General features: G+C 41.5%; 1 protein-coding gene across 1 annotated transcript in view; it reads left to right on the forward strand.

Moving 5' to 3' along the window:
* WIF1 (Wnt inhibitory factor 1) overlaps positions 1–26,893 on the forward strand; it is a 47,205-nt gene that overhangs the window by 11,495 nt on the left and 8,817 nt on the right. Inside the window, exons 3-6 of the mRNA XM_074901531.1 lie at positions 13,820–13,928; positions 20,642–20,782; positions 24,524–24,619; positions 26,263–26,358. Of these exons, the coding sequence (XP_074757632.1) occupies positions 13,820–13,928; positions 20,642–20,782; positions 24,524–24,619; positions 26,263–26,358 (442 nt within the window). The remainder of the gene's footprint in view (positions 1–13,819; positions 13,929–20,641; positions 20,783–24,523; positions 24,620–26,262; positions 26,359–26,893) is intronic.

Here is a 26,893-nt window from a genome sequence, read left to right on the forward strand (position 1 = left end):
ACATTCACAGGACAGTTTAAATGCATAAGCATCTACTCTGACAATTTATCAAGCAGCAGAGATGTTTAGGTGAAGCTTGCTTTTTATCTCTGATTATAGACTTCCAGATAAACCAGATTTAGTAATGGTATACTTAAATTAGTTCCTGTGGTAAAGTCTAAGTTATATTTCTGGCAAGCACAAGATGAGCTACTGACCACTCTCAAGAGAAAATGTTTGAAGACATTTCTTTGAAAAAAAAAAAGCCTTGGATTAAAATTTGTACAAACTGCATGTTGAAAACTCAACCATTAACTAAACGTATCTTTCAGTATATCATGGAAAATGTACCTTCTAACTGAGGTGCGTTGTTCACCTGTTCTTCAGAAGTATGGTAATATCCTACAGATAAATTATAATTTTTCTGAAAACAGATTTATACTACTTTAAAAATCTGCATTTGAAAACTTTTGTGGATATTTGCATATGAACAGCATTGCTTGGGCTTGAGAGTTTTTTCCATACATATTACCCCCCAAAAAATTTCTAATGAGTCTTGTGATCAGCAAGTTGTGGCATTCCAGTTTCTGCCACCCCTAATTCATATGCATCTCAGTTTGTTAAATACAACTGAAAGGTTACAGCAACAAACTATTACATTAAGGTAGTTGGCCTTCATGTGCAAGCATATTTTCCCTAGACCTCTGCATGTCTTGTACTGCACAGCTTGCAACTGTGTGGTTTACTGTGTATCTGCGTATTAACGTGTCCAGTTGACTTAATGGGCCAGATTTTCAGACTACTCAATGTTTGCAACAGCCATTCACTCTGAGGAAACCTGCAGGACTTCAGCACTAGTTCTCTGGTTGTGTAAGAGTCACATTTACAAAAGAACCTGCATGATGTTATGTCTCATACATGAGAATTAGTATGGGCTCATGTGCTTAATGAGGTTTTAATGTCCTGTAAAAACAGAGACAGAGTTAAGTCTGTACATACAGCATTATTCCCTGGTATTTCCTGATTTTTGACTGTTTAACTGGATACCTTAAGACGTCATGAAACTTTTTTAAATTAACACAAGTGGATTTTGTGAAGCATTTCCTCAGATTCCTAAAAAAAAAAAAAAAAAAAAAAAAAAAAGATTGAAAGGTAGAAAGGATTAGGAAAAAACTTCTCTTTGTTCCTCAGATATTTAAAAATTTGAAATTAGTTTGCATATTGCTTAAACTTAATTCCATTGTCTAGACAGCAGCGTGTCTCTTCTCTCTGAGCCGAGCAGAGATGGGATCGCCTTCCCCACACCTGGGGAGGGTGTGGGAGTTCCTCCTCCCAGCAGAGCTGTTCCTGAGCTGTACTTGCTTGGCCCTTCCCTGGTGCCTCTTAGGAGATCCACACGAGGGAGCTCATATGCTGTGTGCACCACCGGAACGGCAAAGGCTGTTGGAGAGAGTCGAGAGTCTCTTGATTCAGGAGTGCACAATCTGGTTTGCCTGAGCACCTCATGAGAAAAAGCAGCAGAGCATGGGCCTCACCTTTGCACCAAAGCAGCATCATCCTCAGCTGAGACAGGTCATACCCTGACTGGTGATTTCCTCACTGGAAAATTATATGTATGGTTGTTACGATTACAAAAGCCTTCTGGTGCAGCATCCTCGTCCAGTTTCTTCTGCAAGATTCTGTACAACATTTTCCCAAGACGTGCCGAGACAGCCACTTGAAAACAGATGTGTAACCTATGCTCAATTCAGCTGCACAGCACACCTAAGCATGGCACAGTCAGAAGAGTGGCACTTGGCTTGTCTCACTTTCCCAAGAGGTATGTTATATTCTATTTAAAGAGTACAGCTCCCTGGCCACGTTTCAGAAATGTGTTTGTAATCTAGTGTTGCTCCAAAGAAACCTGTCAACGTGAACTGCCTCAAGCTGAAAAACATGACAAACTGGAGTCAACTGGAATTATTCCCTATGTATAACCTTAATGAACTATAGCAAGATATTTCTGAGGGTGGCATCATGTGTTTGGATTTTTCATTTTTCTCAGAGATAAAAAGCCTTGTGGCCACATGATGGCTCTGGTAGTGCCATCAGGAATGCGCATGCCCTATCCAGGCGCAGGTTCTGTTGGTTTCAGCAGAGCAGTGAGGAACCATCTTCTCACTGATGATTCTCAGTTTAGCTGCTTCCCCACACCAGGATAATGAAATTTGATGTCTGCCAATGACACAGGAACAATTTGTCTCACTTCCAGTGCCTTCCCCCAACAGCTTCAGCCAGGCTAGCAGCTGACACCATCCCATCTTCTTTCCCATGCCTGATCACACATTTCTATTCTCTTTCTCGTGCCAGTGCTGATGTGGCTGCTCAGGGAGCTTCTCTGGCTGAAAACTAGTCCTGCAGAAAGAAGTCATTGATTTTTAACTCGATCTGCTGTTTTGGTTAGCTCATCGCATGGCCATGTTTGAAGAGGGTAGGACTGTGACAGCACAGTCTTAGGCTGCCTTGAGCTTTTCTGGTGCAGTCCCAGTACTGCGAGCTACAGAAAATGTGGCACATCAAAACAACTCCCAAACACCAAGCATCTTCTAACTGGCAGAAATTCAAACAGAACCAAACACAATTGACTCAGCTGACTGGTATCAAGAGAGTCCCGCTGCAGATGACAGGGAAGGTTTGATCCACAGGCTGCTGTGCTGAGCACTGCATTTCTATGCCCTGTAGTGACGCAGAGAGCAGATCTGAAAGCCAGCAAGGTCCTTCTGCTCCAATTTCTTTCTTCCTGAAAGTACCATGGACTCCACTCAGCCCAGAGCTTCTCAGTTCATTTAGTCAAGAAAGGCTGGTTTGGGGGATTTGGAGAACCTCCAGCAGCCTTTAACTCCAGCAGAAGTTAGGATTGTCAGTACATCTGGGATTAGTGAGTGACAGAAAGGACAACTGGACCTTGGTCTGCAAGAGCAGACCAGATTTACTGTAGCTGTGTGTCAAGGAATAAATTACATCTTGGATCTTAACAAAACTCTTTAAACCCGAATGGGGCAGTTTTCTCAAAGCAGAGTATAGACTTCTGCTGTCAGAAGTCCATATGGTTTTTCATCAGAGGTAAATTTGGACTTGGGAAGGTCCACACATTCGTGTCTGAAGCTGAACTGTCCCAGTGGCATTTTCTCTAATAAGAATGAGGTTAGGGTCTCTGCAAAACATTATTCTGGAGAACTGTGAACTGCTGGCCCTCCTTGTCAGTATTTATACTGATAGATGATAGGTCACATTATCCAGCGTGAAAACAAAACAAAACAACAGAAAGATGTAGCTTTCGAAAAATAAACTTCATACCTTTCTGAGTAGGACTCATTCCTGCAAAGGATTCATCTGGAAGCTCAGCTTGACCCTGACTGTCATAACTCTTCCTAATTTCTTTCATCTTCCTTGAATGGAGAATTGCCTTCGTGATGCCAGTACTGCAGGTATCAGAACACTGCTGTTGTCTTTCACCAAGTTCATCTGCACAAAATTTTTAACCTAGAAAGTACCAGGACCATTTCTTAATCCCATTGAAGAAAGGGACCATAGCAGGAGGACAGAAAAGCAAAACCGGAATGGCTCTTTGCCATGTTCATCATCTGAATCCCCTTTAAAGAAAGATTGTGACAAGAAGAAAGGGAAGGCAAGAAGGACAGACCTTGAATAATAGGAAGGGATTTCTACAGTAGCAGTGGCTAGGGGCAGAAGAAAGACATTTTTAGTGAGTTTCTCCAAATAACTGTTCCTAAAACTCAGTGAAACAATACCAAGTGCAGAGAAGTGTCTGTGTTCAGCAGTGCAGCCCATGTGCCACAGTGAAATTCAGGACTCGCTGCCTCTCTGGAGTGTGACTTTGCTAGCAAACCAACGCAGAGGAAGTCAGCAGAGTCCAGGCCATGTGAAGATGCCTGTGCTGTGAATAGACTCCATCTGCACCCAGGGAGGGAGAGAAAGGCAGTTCAAGACAACAGGTAAATCAGACTCTGGCTGGGCTGAATTTTCTTCTGCAACTGCTGATCTCTCTCCTCTGAATGTACAGGAAGTTGAGGATGAGCTGACTTTAAAGAAGATACTTCATTTAAATGCTGGGAAATACACTGGGCCGTGTATTAACTCAAAAGACTAGACCCTGTAAGACTGGTACTGTAACCCAGGGATGAAGCTGTGTGGACCCTGCCTGTGGAAACAATCTGAAAGAAGAAAAGTTATTTGTAGAATCAGAAACTGGGAATAAGGTAATACTTCCCTGCTTTGCTATGAAGATAAGTCCATCTAGCTTTGAAAAATTCAAAGTACAGTTATGGAGGGCATAACTATGTGGAGGCCTGTGTGTCAGTCATATATGTCCGTATACCGGGGTCTTGTCTCGGTAGACAAATCAGTGATTTCAAGTACAACAGTAAACACTGAAGTTCATTTTCAGACACACTGATCAAACATTAAATAACAAATTTAGTTATTCTTTCATGGTAATGTCTAGAATTTGCTTTGGTCAATGACAGCCTGTAAAACAAGAACAAAATTACTCTGTATATTCACAAAAAAAGGCATTTGAAAAATCCATGCAGCAGATGTTGAAAGAGAGCAGTGTTAAGGAAGTTTTTCTAACAACTAGTCAGGAAAGAGTTGAATTTTTTTCAAAACCTTTTCACCATAACTTTTAAGCACTCATTTGCTTGGAATACAAGGCTAAAGACCGTTATCTAGTGAGCAGTAAATAAAGAAACTCAGAGGTGCTTCAAACTTTCTGTCACTTGGGTATACAAAAATGGAAGCGTCCCACTTTGAGACCCTAGAAGGGCTCCAGTCTGACAGAAGCTGCTGTGAGATTTCATAATTTTTGACAAAGTTCATTGCTTACATTTTGGGGAGAGATATTTATTATACAGGAGTGCCAGTTAAAGCCAAGAGTGAAACACATGGACTCAATAAGGGCCCAATTATGTGACCTTTGCTGTTTGCCATGCTTTTAACTTGTGTAAGTTATTGATTACACTTTCATGAGATCATAATCAGAAGGTTGTTCTTTGGTAATGGCGTGCTAGAGGAGCTTTATCCTCAACTTCAAAGCTGTCCTGTGAGTCTTAAGAACAAAGAGTTGGAAGTTTGAAGCATGGCCAAAATGAATCTCTGTGCATTATCCATATTTACCACCGTGCAAGAGGTGGATTGGGTTATTCTTCAGCTGTGAAATTTCTCTTGTCACGTCAGATGAGCCACCATCTCTAAGGTTTACATTTGTGCTTTTTAAAGTATTCTGTTTAATTAAATGTAGTGTCTACGCAGATCTCTATCATAACTAGTCTAAATGCTTGTTAGTGCAATCATTTCCCTAATTGTAAAAGTTTTATTGAAATGATTTGACATTCTCTGAAAGGAATTTTCAGGGTAATTTATTAATTATAAATAAATATATCTAGAGCCTAAAACTGCAGACAGTCTATAGTCTATGTAAAGATGCACTCCCAGGACCAGCCAGCCAAGGTTTTCACTTATTTTTCAAGCTGTGAGGAAAAGAAAATAACCTCTCAGTTTATTCTCAGTGTAGATAGAGCCACAGGTTGCAGGTGCCAGTAGCAGACCTGTACAGCATTGTTTTGTTAGGAACTAATCTGATGAGACAGTATTTTTATTTTCTCTAAGGAGCAGTAATAATTTTCCCTTTTTTATTAGCCTTAGAAAATTGTCATTTTGAACATACGTGATCATGAAATCTCCACTGAAGAGAGCATTGATCTTTTGTTGAGTGACAAAAGGATGAACTAGCACTTGCTGTGCCAGAACAAGAAATAACTTCTCAGGAGAGTAACTTTTAGCAATTCTCAGGATAGCAGAAAAATATGTTTCATTAGATATTTGAAGGTAATGAAGGCTTGTGTATCTTTTAACTTTTTTTATCTGAACTCTTAATGCTATTTCTCTTTTTGATGTACTGCTTGCTTATCCTCCCTTTCCCAAAGCAAGAGTTATCTAATTTTCATCTGTCAGGCATAGGAGAAAACAAATTAGAGGAAACTGGTGTACCACGTGTATGTTCCAGCCTGGTTCATGCTGAGAAATATTATTCCTTGCTAGAGATTTTCAAGGTGTAACTAACTGTGCATATTTATCAAAACCCTGATGATTTTGTCTCCTTTTAGCTTTATTTTTTCAAAAGTAATTCTAGTGAAGCAGTAATAAAATATGTTACAGAAAATCTGTTAAACAAGAAAATGTCTAAATATGAGGAGTTGTGCTCTCTTGCTTTCTCTTTTGTTTCTGAATAAAGCAAGGTAGAGGAGGAGTGAGACACTCCAAGACTTTCCTCAACAAGGAACTGTAAATTTGTTGTGACTGTTTTTTAAGAAATCTTGCATGCCACATGACTTTGCATCAGTGTACTTGTACTTACCTGGAAATTGCTGTGGATCTCTTTGCCCGTACGCTGCTTTCCAAGGCGTTAGCCTTGTAGAATGACCCCACTGTCCCCATTGCAGATACCTACTGCATCAAAAGGATTGACTCAGATCTAAACCAAAATCATATTTTCATTAGCAGGCTAATGATGGACAGGAATGTGCAGTAGGCCTGTGTTTGGCCCTCTGTTTCAGGTAGGCTGCTTTTCCTGCACATGAGTTTCAGAGTTAACGCTCTGCTGGTGTACTTGGATGTCTTTTTCATTGGTGTCCCTCTTGAACCCCACTCTTTCTGCCAAGCCCTTCAGCTTCCAGTCTCGGGTTGGTTTCAAACGACCTCTTCAAATGCTAGAGGGCTTCCATAACTCAAGGCCTAGTGAGAGAAAATATCAGCTCAAAATGACCAGGTAGCCACCCTGTTTCCCATGTGTCCCAAAGAGCAGACTACTGTCAGAAACTCAACTGCTAAATGTAATCTAAATCTATTACTTTGAGACCTCACCAAACTTCTTGACAGTGATTTCTTCATATTGCTTATCTTTACAGAAATTCTTTTCTCATTACTTGGAGGAAAAGCTAATGTATTTTGCAAAGATTTCTATCCATTTCTCCTGTGCAAGGCATTCTTGGAAGCCTGCAGTGTCACCTTTCAAAATCTGGGGCTCCTTTTGATAGTAACCAAGAAATTTCTCTTTTCAGCTTTCTAAATCACTCTGTTGGGGGATCTGATCTGCCATCCACAGTCTCTTGCCGCAGGAGATATTAGGCACCAGTCAGTTATCTTCCATTGACAAAATCAGAGAGTTTTTGTACCATTCTTCTTTTAAAAGCATTAAACCCACAAGTGGTCACTCCATTGTTACAAAAGTCTTCCTCTTCATCCATGGATTTTCTTCAGTCTGCCACAGTTTTCTTAATGTGAAGAAAGCAGGCATAAAATGGGTTCTGCAGAGCTGTGTGTATTTCACCACAGCATTGTGTAATTAACACCGTCACATAATGGGGTTTTTTTTTGAGGTAGCCCATTTTGTTGAATTCTAGTTTGGGTCCTGTTTTAGAAACACCAAAATATCTTTATTTTGCCTTTCGTGTGCATCTCTGCTTTCGTTAATCCTGCTGCTTCAGTTCATTCCAATACACTTAGCAACTGGTACTGGAAAATGGGCGGGTTATCCTGTCTTCTGTGTAAATTGGTTTTCTCAGTGTGCTTCTGTATCACTTCATATTGTTAAGCGTGTGTCCCATTTCGGGACTACTATAGTGAGGTTGATGGCAAGTCTCTCTGGGTGTCACACTGAAGTGCAAAAAATGGTTTACCCACTCTCTGACAGGGTCAATTAACAGGTAAGGCAAAGCTGCCTTCCCTAGCAGAAAAACAAAACCTTGTAGGCAGACAGTTTATTATTTACTTGTCTAAGGAAGCATGATTATGTTGTTCATTACAGCAGTGTCTAGACTGCACTGCAGTAACAAAATGTGTTGCTGACATACATACTCATACCCTGGCCAGACTCCTTCAATACCCTGGTACGTACAGGGCGGCTATGGCCTTTCCTCTTTGTTGAAATTAATCTCATTTTGCTTCATGCTTCATCTTGGAACATAGACAGACCAGTTTCTCTGACCTAATGCAGTTAATATCTTGGAGAAGCAATGGTCCGTGCTGTAAACACCTAACAAACACATACATATTGCCTCACTTTGTGATTTTATTTATGGCATGTGCAGCTGTGAGCATCTGCTATGGATAATACATGCTAGAATCTTCTAGTGTGTGCATAGCCAGAAATATCCATGAATCTGGGATAAAAATGAACTTTTTTGATTAATTTCTTTATTTAAATTTAGAAAATTGGCATTAGGGTATATTTGTCATTTAATTTATAACATAATAGAAAATTTAGCATTCATCTCTTTAAAATAATGAGAAGAAAATATAGTTAATTTCTTACATCTACTTGCAAAGCTAACACACATTCTCTTTTCTTTGTTAGAAAGGCTGAAGATTTCATTAGGTTATTGATCTGTGACATACAACAGTTTAAGCTATTCTCCTTTACTTCAGTTACTATCCTTACTTCCAATCCTATATCATCTTTCATGTAAAATGAAGAAAACATTAAGCACATTCCTGTGAATGCTTTGATTAGATATGAAATAAACACAAGGTATGGCACCTGAGTAATAAGAAAACTCTAATGCAGTAGATCTTGTGCTGAGGAGTGGGGTTCTATAGGAATTTTAATTGTATATCATTTAAAACCAAACTGCCGACAGATGTTTGCTACAATACTTGTTAGAGGGCTTCATTATTTTTATAACCTCTTAAATTCCTCTGATTTATAGAAAACAGCCATTTAAACTCCATAAAAGTTAATCCCAACCATGGAATTATTTGCCTAAAACGAAATTTCCTCCCTTTGCTGAGGGCTTTGCCCACATGGGGAACTGTTAAAGGGCAGCTGCATGGGTCTACTGTCTGCCTGAAGGCACCGAGTCCCCAGACTGTTCACACAAGGTCTGCAGCGGCCCTTGTCTCAGTTTCTGAGGGTCTCAAAAAAAGTCTTTACACAAGTAAAGCATATTCTTCCTTGAGTGCTTCCTGAAGTCAAGCAAAAACCAAAAAGTCTTCTGTGCCTGCAGAGTGTGCAGTTGTCAGAGATCAACAATTTATCTCAAACCCTGTTTCCTTCATCACCTCTGATAACACTGTTCCTCTAAGAGTTAGCTTCAGTACCAAATTTTGCCCCTCATGTGCGAGACAGTTCATAGGCTGGCTTAAAAAAAAAAAAAAAAAAGTCACAAGATTGTTTTTGGAATGGAGAAGGGATTATAGATTAGGGGGTTTTCCCCTTTATCTCTCAACAGTATTCAAGGAAATTTTGTTCTTGCTACCAGGTCACTCACAATGACCACTTACAGCACAAATTATGGTAGTCCTTAGACAATATTTTAATTGCACAGAGATATCTCTTCAATTAACCATCACAACTAAATTTCATGCTAGGCTGGAGCATGGTAAATATTTGCTGAGAGCATGTTGTTTGCTTTACAGTCATGGTGATTAATGCAAGTTAATTGACTCAAATTACATCAGGTCAGTACTGGAGACTGGATATAGGGATTGTGTCAAGACAGATTTTTTTCCAGATAGATAGGATTTATGACAGCCAAGTCTTTTTTCAGATTTTGAGAAGTTAAACTACTCTTCTCCACTGTGCAGCCTCTTTAGACTGTGGGTTTTGTATATAATTTTTATATCAAAATTTAACCAACTCAGTCCATCACACATGATTTGCAAACATACTCTGCAACACATGACTTCATAACTTTGAAGTCATGCTAGCTGGATCTACCTGAGGTTTTTCATGTCTTCTTAGATACTATCATTTCAAGTAGTTCAACTTTTGTCTACCCAGCAGATGTACAAACCTTTGTACAGCAATGGTGAGAGCAGGTATCTCCCCCAGTGCAATCTGTGGCTTTCCTTCTGAGCAGCCTTTTACTTGTACAGTGTGTCTTCCATCTTTTTAACATGTGAGCAGAACATACTCCTGCCTCAGGCACTAATCACTGGTACAGCTCTACTCTGTTTTTTCCCCCAGCATTTTCCTGGTGAAACTGGCTGCTCGTGGCTTAGATGGGCACACACTTTGCTGGGTAAAAATCTGGCTAGGTAGCCAGGCCCAGAGAGTTGTGGTGAACGGAGTTAAATCCAGTTGGCGGCCGGTCACGAGTGGTGTCCCCCAGGGCTGGGTTTTGGGGCCACTCCTGTTTAACATCTTTATTGATGATCTAGACGAGGGGATCGAGTGCACCCTCAGTCAGTTTGCAGAGGACACCAAGTTGGGTGGGAGTGTTGATCTGCTCGAGGGTAGGGAGGCTCTGCAGAGAGACCTGGACAGGCTGGAGCCATGGGCTGAGGCCAACTGGGGGAGTTTCCATAAGGCCAAATGCCGGGGGCTGCCCTTGGGCCACAACAACCCCCAGCAGCGCTACAGGCTTGGGGAGGAGTGGCTGGAGAGCTGCCAGTCAGAGAGGGACCTGGGGGGGTTGATTGACAGCCGGCTGAACAGGAGCCAGCAGTGTGCCCAGGTGGCCAAGAAGGCCAAAGGCATCCTGGCTTGTGTCAGCAACAGCGTGGCTAGCAGGGACAGGGAAGGGATCTGACCCCTGTACTAGGCACTGCTGAGGTCGCCCCTCGATTCCTGTGTTCAGTTTTGGGCCCCTCACTACAAAAACGACATTGAATGACTCGAGCGTGTCCAGAGAAGGGCAACGGAGCTGGTGCAGGGTCTGGAGCACAGGTCTTACGGGGAGCGGCTGAGGGAACTGGGGGTGTTTAGTCTGGAGAAGAGGAGGCTGAGGGGAGACCTCATCGCCCTCTACAGCTCCCTGAAAGGAGGTTGCAGAGATCTGGGGATGAGTCTCTTTAACCAAGTAACAAGTGATAGGACAAGAGAAAACGGCCTCAAGTTGTGCCAGGGAAGGTTGAGACTGGATATTAGGAAGCATTTCTTTCCAGAATGGGTTGTTAGGTGTTGGAATGGGCTGCCCAGGGCAGTGGTGGAGTCCCCATCCCTGGAGGTGTTTAAGAGTCGGGTCGACATAGCGCTGATGGATATGGTGTAGTTGGGAACTGTCAGTTAACTGTTAGTGGTTGGACTGAATGATCTTCAAGGTCTTTTCCAAACTAGATGATTCTGTGATTCTGTGGTTAGAGGAATTCCTTCTTTGAGAAGTGGTGAGTATTGTGGCTCATGCAGCAATTGGTCCCCTTTCCCACAGCAAACATTCTTTTTTCTCTGTCCTTAGGCATCATTTCAACTCTTGAAAATGGGATTCCAGTTCCTTTCCTACAAGTCCGGGCTCTGGCTCACAAGCGGACCTGCTACAACAGCCTGGCTGGAATGGAAATATGGGAGTGGACCTATTTGGTCTAGTTACCAGTTGTTGTTTACTAGAATAGTACAAACATAATGTTTTAATATCCCAGCCCATTATGACCTGGTTTAGATACAACCAAACATCAAAGCTAACCAATGAGAAACAGACAGTACAGCATTGACTCATTCACTGTACTATTCTATAGATGTGTGGAGACATATAATTATTTTTCTGAACCAAAGTTTTACTTGAAAACAAAAATGTTCACAATCTGACTTTATGGCTTGTTTTCATATTTTGGCATGGTATATTGTATTGGAAAAAATATCTTTAATTAAAAGCAGCCTCTTGAACATTGCCACAGACCTCAGTTTTCATATCCTGTTCTACTGCTTCTCTCCACTATGTCCCCTCTCCCTCCCACATATATTCTGTGTATTTAACCCATGCTTAAAAACTTTCATCGCTTCCTTCCTTATTGTTTTAAGAGTCCTCGCCATGCCTACACAACACCTTCTGAAGACTGTCTGTGCAGAATGTAGCCCCTCCATGCTGCTTGGGGTCTCCTTGCTGTCCCCACAGAGCGAGAAGATGTGCAGCCAGGGCTGATCAGGAATTTCATAATGACCTTTCTACCCAGCTCATGAATGCTTTGCTGGTGTCACCAGGAGCTAAAGGGAGATGGTCTTTCACACGCTGCTGGGGCTTCTGCTCAAGTTAGCAGAGCACAGCATCACAGAAGGGCTGAGGTCAATCTGAGACCAGACAGTCTGATCTTGACATGATCTGGTCCACCTTTCTGCTCAAGCAGGGTCACCTAGAGACACTTGCCACTTGCATTGGGTTTTTAATACCTTCACAGATGGAAGCTCCATAACCTCTCTGGGCAGCCTGTGCCAGTGCTCAGTCATCCACTCAGTAAAAAGGTGTTTTCTCAGATTCAGATGGAGTTTTCTGTATTGTGCCCGTTGCCTCCTGACCTGTCACTGGGCACCACCAAGCAGAGCCTAACTTCATCTTCTTTGTACCCCCTATCAGCTATTTCTACACATTGATTAGATCACCTCTCAGCCTTCTTCAGGCTGAATGGTCCCAGCTCTCTCAGCCAGCCTCTCCCTGTATGTCAGATGCTCCTGTCCCTTGATCATCTTTGTGGCCCTTCACTGGCCTCGCTCCAATAAGTCCACATCTTCCTTGCACTATGGAACCAGGATATTACAGGAGTAAAAGGACAGTCTTCTGGCTAAGGACATTGACTGCCATCTTATAGACATAAATTAAGTACCATTTATAAGCCCAAAGTTCTCATAAAATTTTGGCTTTATTCTCTCTTTGTTTCACTGTTCTAGCTAAAAATCAGACATAACAATATTGTCTACTATCAATGAGTTCTTGAATGAAAACACATTTTTTCCAGTACCCATGCTGAAGTCTCAAGTGCTTTTCTGAGAGCAGCAAGTACAATTAATTAGCTGTGATCCCTTGTATGCTTCAGGACAAATGAGAAGCCAGACTTTAGGGCAAGAGGCTCATTTTGGCTTGCTCTGCACACCTGCAGCTGTGCCGTTGACAGCAGTGGAAGCCTCCAGTGGCTTGCTAAGATGCGTACATCTCAGGTGTACATGGTATGTACAGCTATGCTGCAGATGCATGGTGTCACTTTGCATCAAATATGAACAAATATCAAACAGATGACTCAACAGAGGCCAGGATTCCATGGAAGAAAGTACCAAAGCCTACAGTCTGTGCCACGGTGCAGGTGCATATAGGGAGTAGGATGAAGGTAGTGGAAAGTAGTTTTTAAATTATGCCAACACCTTTTGGGAATGACCAAACCAAATCATTTATGTTGCAGTAAATAATGACTGACATGAAACCAACTCTGTAGGAGACCTCTCAGCTCCACTCTTAGAACAGTTTAATGAACTGAATTTGAACACGGCAGTGTTGGAGCTGTAAGCCAGGTATGTGTCCTAGCATGGTGCTCCAGCAAAGTGGCTATTCACTGTCTGACACTGTTTCCCCAATGTGATGTGCCGTGCTGTGCAGATCAACCAAGAGCAAGCTCAGATACTCTCACGCCACAGTTGCATCATGCATGTGCATATGTCCTTTAAACTTATGGTGCAGGCATGTCATCCAGGCTCTCCAGTCAGTTCCAGAAAGATTCTTCCCAAAAAACAGCTTTAAGGATTAGCCTAGTGTTCATACATTTTTTGTCGTCTGTCAGATAAAAGGTGTGGCTTGTAAAAAATGTCTTCTCTGTGTAACATTTGTTCACTGTATGCATGCCATTTGCCTTGCTGTTATGCTGTGTCCTTACAATACTCGGTCACCTGCAATCTCTGAAATAAGAGGAAATTATCTGAAAATTACACTTAGGTGAAGAAGCACTCAGGGAAATAATAGAAACTAATCCAGTGAATGGCATAATGAAAAGTGTAGTATTTTTCTGCTGTAGTTTATATGCTAAATAGTTTGCTTTCATGAATGCAATTAAAATACCTATTGATTTTTCATTTATTTTGTCATAGGCTGAGTACTTCTACGAGTTCCTGTCTTTGCACTCTTTGGATAAAGGCATAATGGCTGATCCAACTGTAAATATCCCTCTGCTTGGAACAGTTCCTCATAAAGCATCAGGTTTGTGCTGTTGATATTATAAATTGTGTTCCTGTAAAAAATATTCTACAGCCAGTAAAGTCTAAATATTTTATTATGAATTGCAGTTCTGAAGTTTATTGCTAAAGAAATGCTCACCACAGTGCTTGACACTGAACAGTTTGTGAGTGGCTTGCCCAACTGCAGCAGCATATTTTGTCTGAGCTAAGTCACACGAAGCTTTTATGCATACATAAATCAGCAGAAACTTGTTCAAAATTGTTGCATAAAATTCATCTGCATGAGTACTATTAGTTAAGTTGTGCAACTTTAGGAAAACAAAATCTTTGATCACTATAAGGACTGGTGGTTTGCTGATTAAGGATACCAATTAAAATTGGACACCAGAGTGAAAAGAGTAGGTGTATTTTAGTGGTGATAACCAAATAATGTAACAGAGTAATACAGAAGACATGCAGTTAAGAAAAGGCAGAATAGTGCACCTAAAGCAACAAACAGGAAAATACAGGGTAATGCATCAAATCATTACTACATGAGAGAGAGAATAGTGATTAAGAAAGATGCATCACCACTTGCATGTGTTACCATCACCCAGACCCGCAGTGGCTGGGCAGCCCCGGTTACAGCGAGGGTTTGGGGAGCCTGGCCCGGCAAGGGGGAAATCCTACACGGTGTGTCCACCCATAGGTGAGGCTGCCAAAGTCACTGTGAGCAGGTTCAGCCTTATATACCAGAGATCAGCCAGCCAGAATAGCTGGCACCTTTGTTTTGAGTGGAAAATTTCTGGTTTCATCCTCCTGTTGGATTCCACCCAAAGCCTGGCCAGGGCTCAGGGGGGGAGACCAAGGGAGTTTCTAACAAGGCCAATACGTGGGTTCTCAGCTTGAACAAGGCTAAACAAGGGAAGCTGGATACATTCTCTCAGCATTTCATCCTCACTACTGATTATATTCTAGGCTGCATCTTTCACTAGTGAGCTTACACACTTTGTTAATGATTACAGACTAAGTCAGCAGCTTCAGCTTGGGGCCTTTGTTCAGGCTTCAATATTTCAATGCTTTAGCACTTTTTACATCAGCGTAAGTGGGTTGTTATAACTCAGTACAATACCTACTAGCACAATGGTTATCAGTTATAAAATATACAGGATTTATCTATAGGTCAACTCTGGCTTGGGCCGGTTGTCCAAGCCTCGACACTTCAACTCATTATCAAATTATTCTGTTTCTCAGAGATTGCCATTTGTGGACGTTTTACTTTCAGTTTGGATCAGCTGTTATCATCAGGCATTCAGCTCAAAGACATGAGTTCTAGTTTAGGATATTGTCATTTACCGCTTTTCCCTTACTTGTGCATTCTTAGTCCTTCTCTGGAGCTTATAGGCCCACAGCAGAGACTGAGCCCAAGCCAAAGCGAGTGCTCCAGAAGCACCACAGTGCACAGTGAGCCGGGTGGAGTAAAAGCTTTCTGTGAGAGGTTATCAAGTCCACTTTGCTCTGAAATGGATAAATAACAGTTGATGTGATCTGTTCCAGGGCTAATATGTGGTAGTCTCTGGCAGAAAGTCAGAAATGTACATTTGGGTGACAGTAATGTCTTAGACATCATGGTTTCATGATCAGCCTTAGCTAACCTAAGACCATGTGGGATAAAATGGGAAAGAGATGAGAAATGGAACAGAGATGGGACTCCAGGTGGAGCACTGATATACAGGTTTAAATCTAACCATTCTTTCTCTTTTTCAGAGTATACATTTTGAAAGTTTGTGCTTGATAGCCTCCATTTTTGGCTTATAGTAGAATGATGTTGAAACAGTGTTGCAGCACAGCTTTTTGCTGTGGCACCTGGAATTTAACACTGATGATTGGTCTCTCCATTCAGTGTGGATTGAATGAGTGGTCTTCAAAATGGATTTGGGTACAAATGTTTGTACCATAATTTCTGCAATTTAATTGTTTACAAGCCCAATAAATTGGCAGGTAAAGACATTTTAAAGTAACTAAAAAGTCACAAAGGCAAAGTTCTTGTTAAGCGTTATTTCCATCTCTGTATAAAGCAGGTGAGGTATGTGGGAAGCTCTGCACTCAGCATCCTCTAATACAAACTAGTTTCTCCTTTAATTTTTAACTATCTAGAAAGGCTAGACCAAAATGACCCCTTTCTGACTGTGTTTAGGAAAACATAATATACAGCTGCAGGGAGGCCGGAGATGAGATCTCATAGTTCCAGCAGAAGATCTGCTAACCATCATAATGCGAGGTCTGGTTAAAGCCAAAAGGGACTTATCCTGTTTGCAGCACTGGTACCTCAGTTCCAGGACTAATATGGGCATGTCCATGGTGTTTCCCTATCCTGGATCATTTGCAGTGCACCACTGCGCTTAGAATATATAAGCTATATTTAAGTTCTGTTTGGCATTATAGTGAGTCTGGTGTTTAGCAGTGATTGATGATCAGTACATGTACAGTATTTGAAGCATGTACACTATTTAACAGTGAGGCACTAGTATGATGGTGGCTTTTTTACACTGCCTGCTAGCTGTCCAAAATTAACTAAGTAGCCTTAAATAAATACACACTATAAAAGTAGTGAATGTTTGCTGCTTTGTAATCATTTCAATAATTTATATGTTCACAAAACAGTTCTGACAAATCTAATCTAGTTTGCCTGGATTTATCGCATTACCAAATCATTTTTTTACACATATGCATGTTAGAAGAAATTCAGTCACCAGCTTATATTTAGTAACAAATCAACAATAGCAAGTTATTTCTTGAAAAAGTGTTTTAGCCCAAAAGATTACACTAAAGGCAATTAAGGAGGAATAAAAGAGGAATGGCGACTGTATTAAGCATGAGAGTGGGGAAACAAGAATGAGGATTAACAGTTAGGTATCTTACTCAGAGGCAGTTGAACCCAGTGGTCTTGTCAAAATCAGTGGACTTTTAAAACTTCTTTGAGGATATTTGCCTACCACCAAAAAAGCATAAGGATGGCTTTAGTTCTTTAGTGCCTGCCTAGCCTCTATTTTGTCTTATGGCCAATAAGAAGACATTTGGAAGAACAAAAGGAGAGCAAGCATATGGGATACTTCCATTTACCGTCTCAGATCTGACTAGCTTCAGTTTGGAGGATTTCCCAAGTCTTAAGTGATTTGTCTTTTTATAACTCTACATGGGTTACTGATCTCTCTTTCCAGTACTTGTCCAGGCTCTCCTTGAGTCCATATTATCTTCTGGCATCTCCAATTGCTTTGGCAAGGAGTTCACTGCATTCCATTGCATAAAGATCCTCTTCCTGTTGTTTTGAGTCTGGCTGTTGCAGCTTCATCTGATGGTCCTTGTACTGGTAGGGACAGCAGTCAATCCATACTGTTGATCCTATCCATACCAGTCATGATTTTGTAGATGTCAATTATGCTCCCCAAAATTTTTATCTTTGCCAGACAGAAGAGTTGCAACCTAGTCAATTGTTCCTCATTGGATGCAGCCTTGTTCTTCCTTCAGCTTTCTCTAACTCAATCTATTCTTAATGAGATAAGGTGTCAAATTCTCCTCCAATTTAAATGAGGCTTAAGTCATTTAGGTTCCTTAGACTCATTTGAAAATCCCATCCCCATATCACAGGATTGCTGTCAGATTTAGTGCTCACAACACAGGTATTGTTAAACCTAGACACATGGTAAGATGTTAAGAAGTCTGGAGAAGATGCCTTTCAGTGAAAGCTTAAAGAGCTAAGACTACTGAACTTGTTGGAGGGGAGTGTGGATACCTGTACAATGAGAAGCTGGCTGCTCATTTCACAGGGGAAAGCCTATGAAGATCTGACGGTTCAAACTGAGATCAGCAAGTTCAAAACAAAGTCAAGTGTTGTTGGTAGCGACAGTGATTAATGTCTTGAACACCACACTCGGGGAAGTAAAACCACTTACTGGTCTGTGCCCATAAGAAATATAGTGGCCTGTGACTGAGAAGCACCTGGCCCCCTAAACGACCTGAGCCAGCCCCTCCTGTCCCTGTGTGCGCCAGCCAGTGCAGTGCCATGCCAGGGCTGCTGGTGCAAGCTGATGTGCCTGGGATGCTGGCACAGTGCTGCTTCATGCATTTCATGCAGCTCCTCCCAGCCCACTGGCCAGGCTCAGGACACCTCTTCTTCCTGCCGGCTGCTGGTGTTGACACATTAAAACATACGTGTTGAACAACCAAAGGTGCTGAAACCCTCTCTGGCTCAGCGGAAGAAACCAGTGCCTTCTCTGGGTGCAGCAGCGTCTCTGCTCGCTCTGCCATGCTAGTAGAGAGGGACAGTGGGTTGCAGGGCTGGGCATGGACTCCTGCTCTTCTCCAGACCCCACATGCTACTGGGATTGGTAATTCAGATGTCCTTTAAGCAATCCCACCCCTGAGACTGTAGGTGGCTTTTGGTGGTGCTTTTGCGTATTAACTAAGTGGCCTGCAGACTTGAAGAGCTGTGCAGACAGGCAGGAGTTACTCTCAACCTGCCTCTACTGGAGACAATTTAGGGAACCTTGGTTTCCTGAACAGAAGGAAAAGGCATGAGGTCCCTGACAAAAAGGATTAAATCTGCATCCTCCACATCCCAGGAGAGCATTCTAATTACTAGCTAAAATTAAATTAGATATAAATCACTAGGTTTCTTTAGGTACCTGTTGAAATTAGTTAAATTTTCCTCACTCCTGCTAGAACCATCTGCTCTGCAGCTCTGGGTGCAAGTGCTCCAGAGGATGCAGAAATATAAATGTGCAGGACAGGCGATTCTGTGGCCTGGTGATGGGATAATGGCTAGCAGAGAGAAGTCTTGAGCTGTGGTTCCCTCTTCTTGTTTTTAGCCAGTGATTGACAAATGTAAACTGCACCCTGAATTTGGGAAGCAGGGACCAGACCTGAGGTTTTCCCTGCCACAGGCCTGCTCAGCGCTTTGGTAGCCCATGGGAGCTCACAGCTATGGTTCTGGATGCAAGGGACTTTTTCTCTGTGCTTGGTTTTGACTGTAGTGCTGTTGGTACGTGCTTAGCATTATTCAAACAGGCATAAGAAGGCAGAGATTCATGCAGAGTTCAGGGACTTTATTTTAGCTCTGAACCACCACAGAGCTCAGCCAGGATCCAGGTGCTTACTGTGCACATGAGGGTCCTCTACTACATTTCTCTGTGCCTAGGAGTTTGGACATATGGGAACTCCAAAAATACATCTGCTTCCAGGGTGCGGAGTGCTGGAATAAGGAGTTTCTGACCTGTCCCCTGGGACTTTAGCCTGTAGAAATGCATCCCTGGTCTTTGCCCTAGGCATTTAAACCCACAGTCAAATCTCAGGGGAGTTCAGGGGTTTGCTAGTGATTCAGTGAAATCTAGATATGACTATAGTGCCATCATTAAACATCTACTGTGTCTTCCTTGCCATTGCAATTTGGTCAGCTCGGTCACACATATCCCAATACAAGCACTGATTTCCTGCACTTGCGCTGTGAGAAGGTTACTACAGTTTAAGAAGTTCACTGCATTTAAACTGTATTTAATCCACTGTAAGAGTTTCCTTTTTACCAGATTGGTTACATGCTTTTTGTAACTGTCTTTTAAAAGATTGTTGTAAAAATGCCTCAACAATGAAATTGCTTTGTAATGAAAACTGGAACAGACCTTTTAGTTCTTAGGACTTACCAGAAGCAGAAGGTGTTTCAGCTATAAATTATTCTGTATTATATCAAGGCAACAAATAACAAAAACGGCCCAAATATGACTTGCGAAATTTTTCATAATAAGCAATTTAAAGCAAACCAAATGTAGGACTATTAGTTCAATATTTGGTTCTGAAATCTCAGGCCAGCTTCAGAAGAAATGAATAAACAATTTCTATTAGCTGGATCTAATTTACAAAGCAGCTAGGAAAACCAATTTAGAAAAAAAAGAGATAAAATAATTTTATCTGAAGATTATTTAAGATTAATTGTGACAATCACAGCAGAGCATTTCATAGCTTTGAGGTATTGGGCTTGCTTCCTCATTAAAATACTCCAGATTTACTGGCCTTAATTATGCATTTAAACTCTTTGTAGTTCAAAGTGTTTGAATACTTTTCCTGGAAAGGCAATCTCCAAATATCACTACACTTAACAAGTTCTGTCGGAGTGGTGAGTCTATGTCTTCTTTTGAAATATTCGCACCCACCTTGCCAGCACTTTATGGAGTAAGTTTTGATTAAATCAGTATCCTGTTTAAGTATTAATTGCAATATCCAAACCAGAAAAACATATCTAAAGTAACTTTTTTTTCCAAAATGTGTAAGATGTTTTTGCAGAAGTCATATGAGAGCCTGCAAAATTTAGACTCAGAAGTGATCAACTCATCTTAGAAAATTAAATGTAGTCTTCCAGCTTGTTTTGGTGTATCCTTAGATACCTCCACATGAGTAATTGCGTCATCTGCAAGCAAAAGTATGTTTGTGTCAAGATTGCTGTCTGTGCTGTAGACTGTTTAGACTGTTGAGGCTATGTCAGTAAATGAGCACAGACTCATCTCCTGTGCTGCTGTACTTCCAGTCCTGGAGCTGCCTATGAATAAGGTGATCTGTGTATCTCTGTTACAGGTTTTCATCAATAGCATTACTCTAAAATATAAATATTATCTAGATTTTTTAGTATTTCGATGTATGCTTTTATATGTATATAGATACATATGCATGTAAATATAAATATTATTGTTGTTATTATTATTCATTCAGTTGTTCAGGTTGGATTTCCTTGCCTTGGAAAACAAGATGGGGTTGCTGCATTTGAAGTGAACGTGATTATAATGAATTCAGAAGGCAACATTATTCTCCAAACACCTCAGAATGCCATCTTCTTTAAAACCTGTCAGCAAGGTAACACTAAAGAGAACGTGCCAGAATAATGTTAGACCAGGGCATCTAACTTTGTTATGTCTCATTCAGGCTAAAGGTTAGAGAAGATGGAAATACAGTGGTCACACAATGTGTAGTAGTGGTGGTGAATGCCAGGCTGTTCTGGCTCTGTCTGTGGCTTTACTGTTCATTTACTATGTGTTTACTAACACTTTTCTTACTGTCAACTACATTTCCCTTAGCAGGCTGGGTTGGAGGCATTTCTCCTTCCGTTCACTGCTTATCACATCAAGGATATTGGTAGAAATGTATCATATGAAAAGCACCTGTTAGCAAATGATTTGACGTGCGAGGAGGAGAGCTAGTCCTGTGAAAACAAGTCGAGGCTAACATTTCCAGAAAAGGCACCTAATTTAGAGAACTGAACTTCTGGGATCTGTAGTGGGGACACTGACTTCAATTAATATTGTTTGGTGGCTTAGTTCAACGGTTCCTTAAATCTTAACTTGCACATCCAAACCAAATGCAAAAATCCCAAATCAGAACATTTCTGCAGAAGTTGGCTTTACCTTCTCTGGGGCTCAAATGGCAGCCTCTTGGTTTTGGATACAGGTAAGGTGGTGGAAGCTGGTCCTCAATACTTGCATTCATCAATGCAAGTAAACACACACAGGATGTGCAAGTAGAAGGTCACCATGAAGTTATTACAGTGTTTACTTGGAAAGGAGGGAACCTATTTAATCAACCAATCTATGAACCATAAACACTATGTAATAAGACTTTCTGGATTAGTTTGGTACACTACAAACAACTATAATTATCAGTTTAAACTGAGGCTGTGGAAATTGAAAAATCAGTTATCTAAGATAAGGCAGTTATCCAATGTCATGTGCAATTGTGTCAGATTAACCCATGACAGGGCTGATGTACAAAGAGTGAGATTTTTGTTCTGCTCCTATTAAATCTTCATTCCCAGTCTCACACTTTCTTCTCTGCTCTTTTCTCTGAGCTAATTCACTGTAGTGTGGCCTCGAAGAGTGAGCAGCAGGAGCAGGAGCTGTTTATTCTTCGAAACCTCTCTACACCTAAGTAGCGAAGCTGCTTGTCTCCTTTGAAGCCTTGCTGCTGCCAATTAGCCCAGGGAGAGTGGAGGAGGGGGGAGAAGTGGGCAGAGAAACAGGAAGGAAAATGGTATCTTAATGGAAGCAATCAGATGTCATATATGAAGTTGTATGTCTATGTAAACGCAACACAAAACATTTGCTATCTTTTATTTCAGTTATTCAGTTCAGTTCAAAGATACTGAACTTAATAAACTTTGGAAACAGTGTCCCAACACTAATCTAATCTAATCACCCTAATCTAATAGGGACAGCAGAGTTACAGGTATGTATTGTAGGAAAATGTGGCTTAAACAGAAAGGGCTCCAAACTCAGTTTAGTAGTAGCATTCATCCAAGTTATCATTTCTGTGCTATTAGTTGTTGCTGTTACCATTTTGATATGAGATGTGATATTTAACAATTTAACAGTATTACATCATATGGCTTCTCAGGATAGCTGGGAGTGATTGTTGTCCCGGTCCTTTGTTTCCAGAGCCAGCTGAGAGACACAAGGATGATTTTCCAAACTTTAGATTACGTGCTCTATCCCAGCACGTACTGGGATAACTCCCATTCCTGCCCTCTGTCTGGTAAGGTGGACACTGCAGTGTTTTGGGACAGATGCTGAGAGGGATGAGAATGTCCTTACCTGTTGGTGTTAGAGCAGGGGTGAGTTTCCTTACTCTGAAAGACGTCCTTCACAGTGAGGAGCTCCGATTCCTCCTGCTGGGGCCTTGGTCACTGTTTCCAGTCATTCTTGGCCATGCAGAAGGGCACCTGCCAAAGCAAGGGGAACAAGGGAGCAATTTTGCAGGAGAGGAGAGGATTTGTTCTGGGTAAGAGGTGGCCACACAAAAAATTATGTTTTCCCATTTTTCTGTTTGACATAGTATGTATTTATGTATGCATTTTCTGTAATGAATAGCAGCTCTGCATTTGGGTACAAAGAGAGAAGCATTTCCAGAAAGAGTCCTAGAATATGGTGTTGGAACACAATAAGACGGAAAAGCCTTTACCACTATTACTGCTGCTGTCAACAGCTTTACTTTTAAAGCAACACTTTTTGCTTCATGTATCTATGGCCTTGGATAGCAGAGCATTTTAAAATCATATGAGCGCAGCAGAATAGTGTGCGTAGTTATAGCAGCCATCGTTTCCTGTGGCTCTAATAATCTATTAGATAAATTTTCAAAACCAAAAGTTCATTTGTGTATGAGTCTACATAACAGATATGTCACCTGACTCAAATATTAGAAGGGATAATAATCAGGATTATGTTTTCCTCTGTATTAGTAGGAGTTACAGTTTAAAGAATCTCTGTAGGCTGCAAAAATGTCCCCGGCAACCTGCCCCTCCTGAATTTATAGAAATCCTGCTACTCCTTGCTTCTTTAAACAAGTGCACCTTAAAGGCCATAGCTGCTTCAGTTTGAACTCAGGTATTATTTAGTTGGGAGTCATTGTGAATCGATGGTACATCTTTACAACCTAGGGATGGTAGGTGCCAGCACTTCCTGATGAGGCAATGGAAAAGAGAGGTAAGGGTGCTTGTTGACAGGTGTCACAGATGTTTACAGCACTGTTACACTAAAGGAACAGAAAGAAGATGTGATGCCAACATTAGAGCAAATTGCTGTCTAATAGATGACCTTCAAGTTTGGGTTGAGACATGCCAGTCTACCTTGGAGTTTTTGAACCTTGTCACTCGAAGTGTCATGTGGCATAGTATCAAGATAAGAAGGTCATGACTTCTCTACTAAAGCTGCCCTGTGGTTTACCCAGGTACCACTGATCACTAGTGTTGTTAAGTTTTCTAATGGAAGTAGGCAGCCTCTCCTGCCTGCTGCCTTCTCTGTGAGAGATCTGGGAAGGTATTTTTGAGTAGTTGTTTTTCTACCCAGCAGTCATGTTTTCATGGTGTTCCATAGGGTTCAATTTAGTTTGCCTTTTGTTCAATGGATTCTGGTGGTTTGAGGATGGTGGTGGTACCCAGAGGTATTTCTCATCCTTGTATAATCCAGCCAGTGTTGCCAAATGCTCTTACCAGTGTTTGATCAATAGCTGAGATATGAAATAAGAGTTGGATGATGATATAGGACCATTGTGCAGGAATGCTTTCATCTTCCTTTCTGGCCTTCTTTCATTTAGCCTTGAAGCTGACTCTTTCATTTGAATACAAATTTCATCACTTTGTCACCTCAGTTGTTACAGTTGTAGTAATTAATGCAGTGTAAGTTGCAGTGCAGTCTACTTAAGGCTGCAGAAATTGAAACTGGTCCTGTAAAATGAGGGCAGGTCTAATGAGCAATGCAAGTCCTGCACTGAGCTGTCTGCTCATTTCCACACACAGGAAAAAGTGCTGGATTGAGCAGAGCATCCACATTGCTCATGCACCTACAGAACAGCAGAGCAGTGGAAATGCACAGTCTGTCAACAAGCACATTGCGCATTTGTCTAAACACATGATGAAACCTCTAACACAGAAGAAATTAATTTCTCTTTGAGGAGGTCTTAGCTCAACTTCCATTTCTGTCAGCATTTGCCTGTCTGTCAGCAAATATTTTTACTCTTGTATCAAAGGAATATATTGATCTTACTGAGAGCTGGCTTACAGCTGTAGTATATAATATTAAATTAAGACTGCCATTATATTTTATGAAGCGGAGTGTCCAGGAGGATGCAGAAATGGAGGGTTTTGCAACGAAAGACATGTCTGTGAATGTCCAGATGGATTTTACGGGCCTCACTGTGAGAAAGGTAATTTAAAAAAAATCTTCTCGACTGTCTTGTTTACCATGATCTCAGCAAAACTGTAGCTATTGCACTGTAGCCTCTCCTAAAAATAATAATGTTGTATTCTGAAGATTTCGTGTATCTTAAGTTCACACATGTAAGAGAATTACTATTATCATCCATGGGCTAATGGAAACATTAATTGCTTAAAAGAAAAATGTTTTCTCTCTAAGAGATTGCTTTTAACAAAAACTGATACAATAGTTAAGTGATCCTTAATCACAGGGAATCCATTTGGCAAAAAGATTAAATAAAATTCTTCTGCTAATGAGGACTAGCTGGGAAACAAAGCACAGACTTTAGTTGTTCTGTGTTTGTTTATTTGGAGATAAGATCTAATTTGGAGACAGGCTGACAACAAAGATATGAGGATTAAAGAGTCTCCTTTTCCCTTCCATTAGTGACTAACAGTCCCAAACAACATTTCCAGGAGTGAAGGACCAGGAAAGTGGTGTGACTTGTTGAGGAAACCATCTCTTTTTCCTGTCTCTTCCTTCCTCCTCCCCCAGTGGCAGAACCTCCCTGGGGTGACTTGAGATGGAGCAAACCATCCCCATGGGCATCCTATTCCAGTGCCATCCTTTAGTCTCAGACACTGTGGCTACATCCAAAATATTAACTATGAAGGGTCAGGGATTGTTTTCTGGCCTGGAGGCCAGCTGGCATGGCACAGCTTTCATTTGTGTGTTTAATAAACTCTCTTACCCTCCAAAAGAAAACCCTCCAAACTGCTTGCTGGGAGGAGCCCATGGCTGCTGCTCTCCCCAGGGCCATGCCTGGTCATCTGGGGCCAAAGCTGTGCCAGGAATGGCACCAACAATTTCACAAGATGGATGATCCTGTGCCCCCACTTGGTCCCATGCCTGGGTGCTGTTTAACTCACTAGTTTGGACCCAACCTCTCTGCATGTACTAATTGTGGGCAACCACAAAATGAAGCATTGCCCCCGATATGACTTCCTGGAAGAGCCTTATGTGGTGGCCACAACTGAAGAGAAGTCTTGGGAGAGCACAGGGACACTGGAGAAGGTTCACAGGGAGCAGCATGTAGGACAGTTTGGCCACCAAACCAGGCCATGCGGCAGGCTTCCCTAGCCTAAATTAGGTAGCTGTGCTTAGGATCAGGTATGCAGAGGGAGAAGGGAGGGTTCATTGTAAAGCCTGCCTGGGAACCCCACTGAATTACTTACACCTCTGAGTGCAGCCCCTAAAGAGACAGTCCTGTCTGCAGAGCTGAGGCACCAGCTGCAGCACCAGAGTCCAGATACAGAGAAGAATGGTCAGGGGGGGCTTCAAATGTCCAGTGGGGGTAGGTGGGCAATTTGCTCTCCCCTGTTTGAAATTAAACTGTGCAAGAGGCAATTTCTGCTTAGATATGAAACCAGACTTGAACTTAATTTAGCCTTCACTTTTTTAGTCACACCATATACAAATTGCCTGATACAAACCAGAGATGTAATTGATTTAATTGACTAACAAAGATGCTTTGCAAAGGTGACTTACTACCTTCAGTATCAGGAAAAGTAACTTAAGGAGTCAATGGGTGTATTTAAATAGTCAGTTGCTATCACACCAGTGATGCTTTTTTTGGTTCTTCCTGCTCCTCAGCCCTGTGTGTTCCTCGCTGCATGAATGGTGGGCTCTGCATTACACCAGGCCTCTGCATCTGCCCCCCAGGGTTCTATGGCATCAACTGTGACAAAGGTAACTGCCAGCTAAAACCCCCCAGACTCCATATCCAGCAGCCTCTCTTTATTCACCCGTGTTAGTTTCCCTCTAGGAGTGGATTTTGGAAAGTCAAGCAAGTGATGAAGTAAATAAATTTTAAAACTTCAAATACTTCAGATAGATGCTCTAGCACAACCTGGAAGCTGCTGGAAGAATGTAGGGATTTTCAGGGCTTTCTGAACTGGGTGTGCAAACATCTGTATATGCCAGCTCTGTGAAGAGTAATTTAGATAATTGCTTTAGTTGATCCACTGAAAGCTGTGGGACCTCCCAACAAAATTCACTTGTATTTCTGGCCTAGGAAAAAAAATTACCTCTATTTGAATTCTAGTTCCCTGGAGTAAAATTAGTTTTACTAATTATTTAGTACATTAATTTGCTGCTTCTGGACACATGAAAAAAATAAGCAGGCTATTCATTTTTTGTTGATGCTTTGTGGCTCAGGAAGGATAAAAAGGAACAATCAGTTGTTCAGAACAGTAATTTGGAACAGTCCAAACTACCATGTAGA

This window comes from Athene noctua, chromosome 3 (assembly GCF_965140245.1).
Source record: "Athene noctua chromosome 3, bAthNoc1.hap1.1, whole genome shotgun sequence".
NCBI lineage: Eukaryota > Metazoa > Chordata > Aves > Strigiformes > Strigidae > Athene > Athene noctua.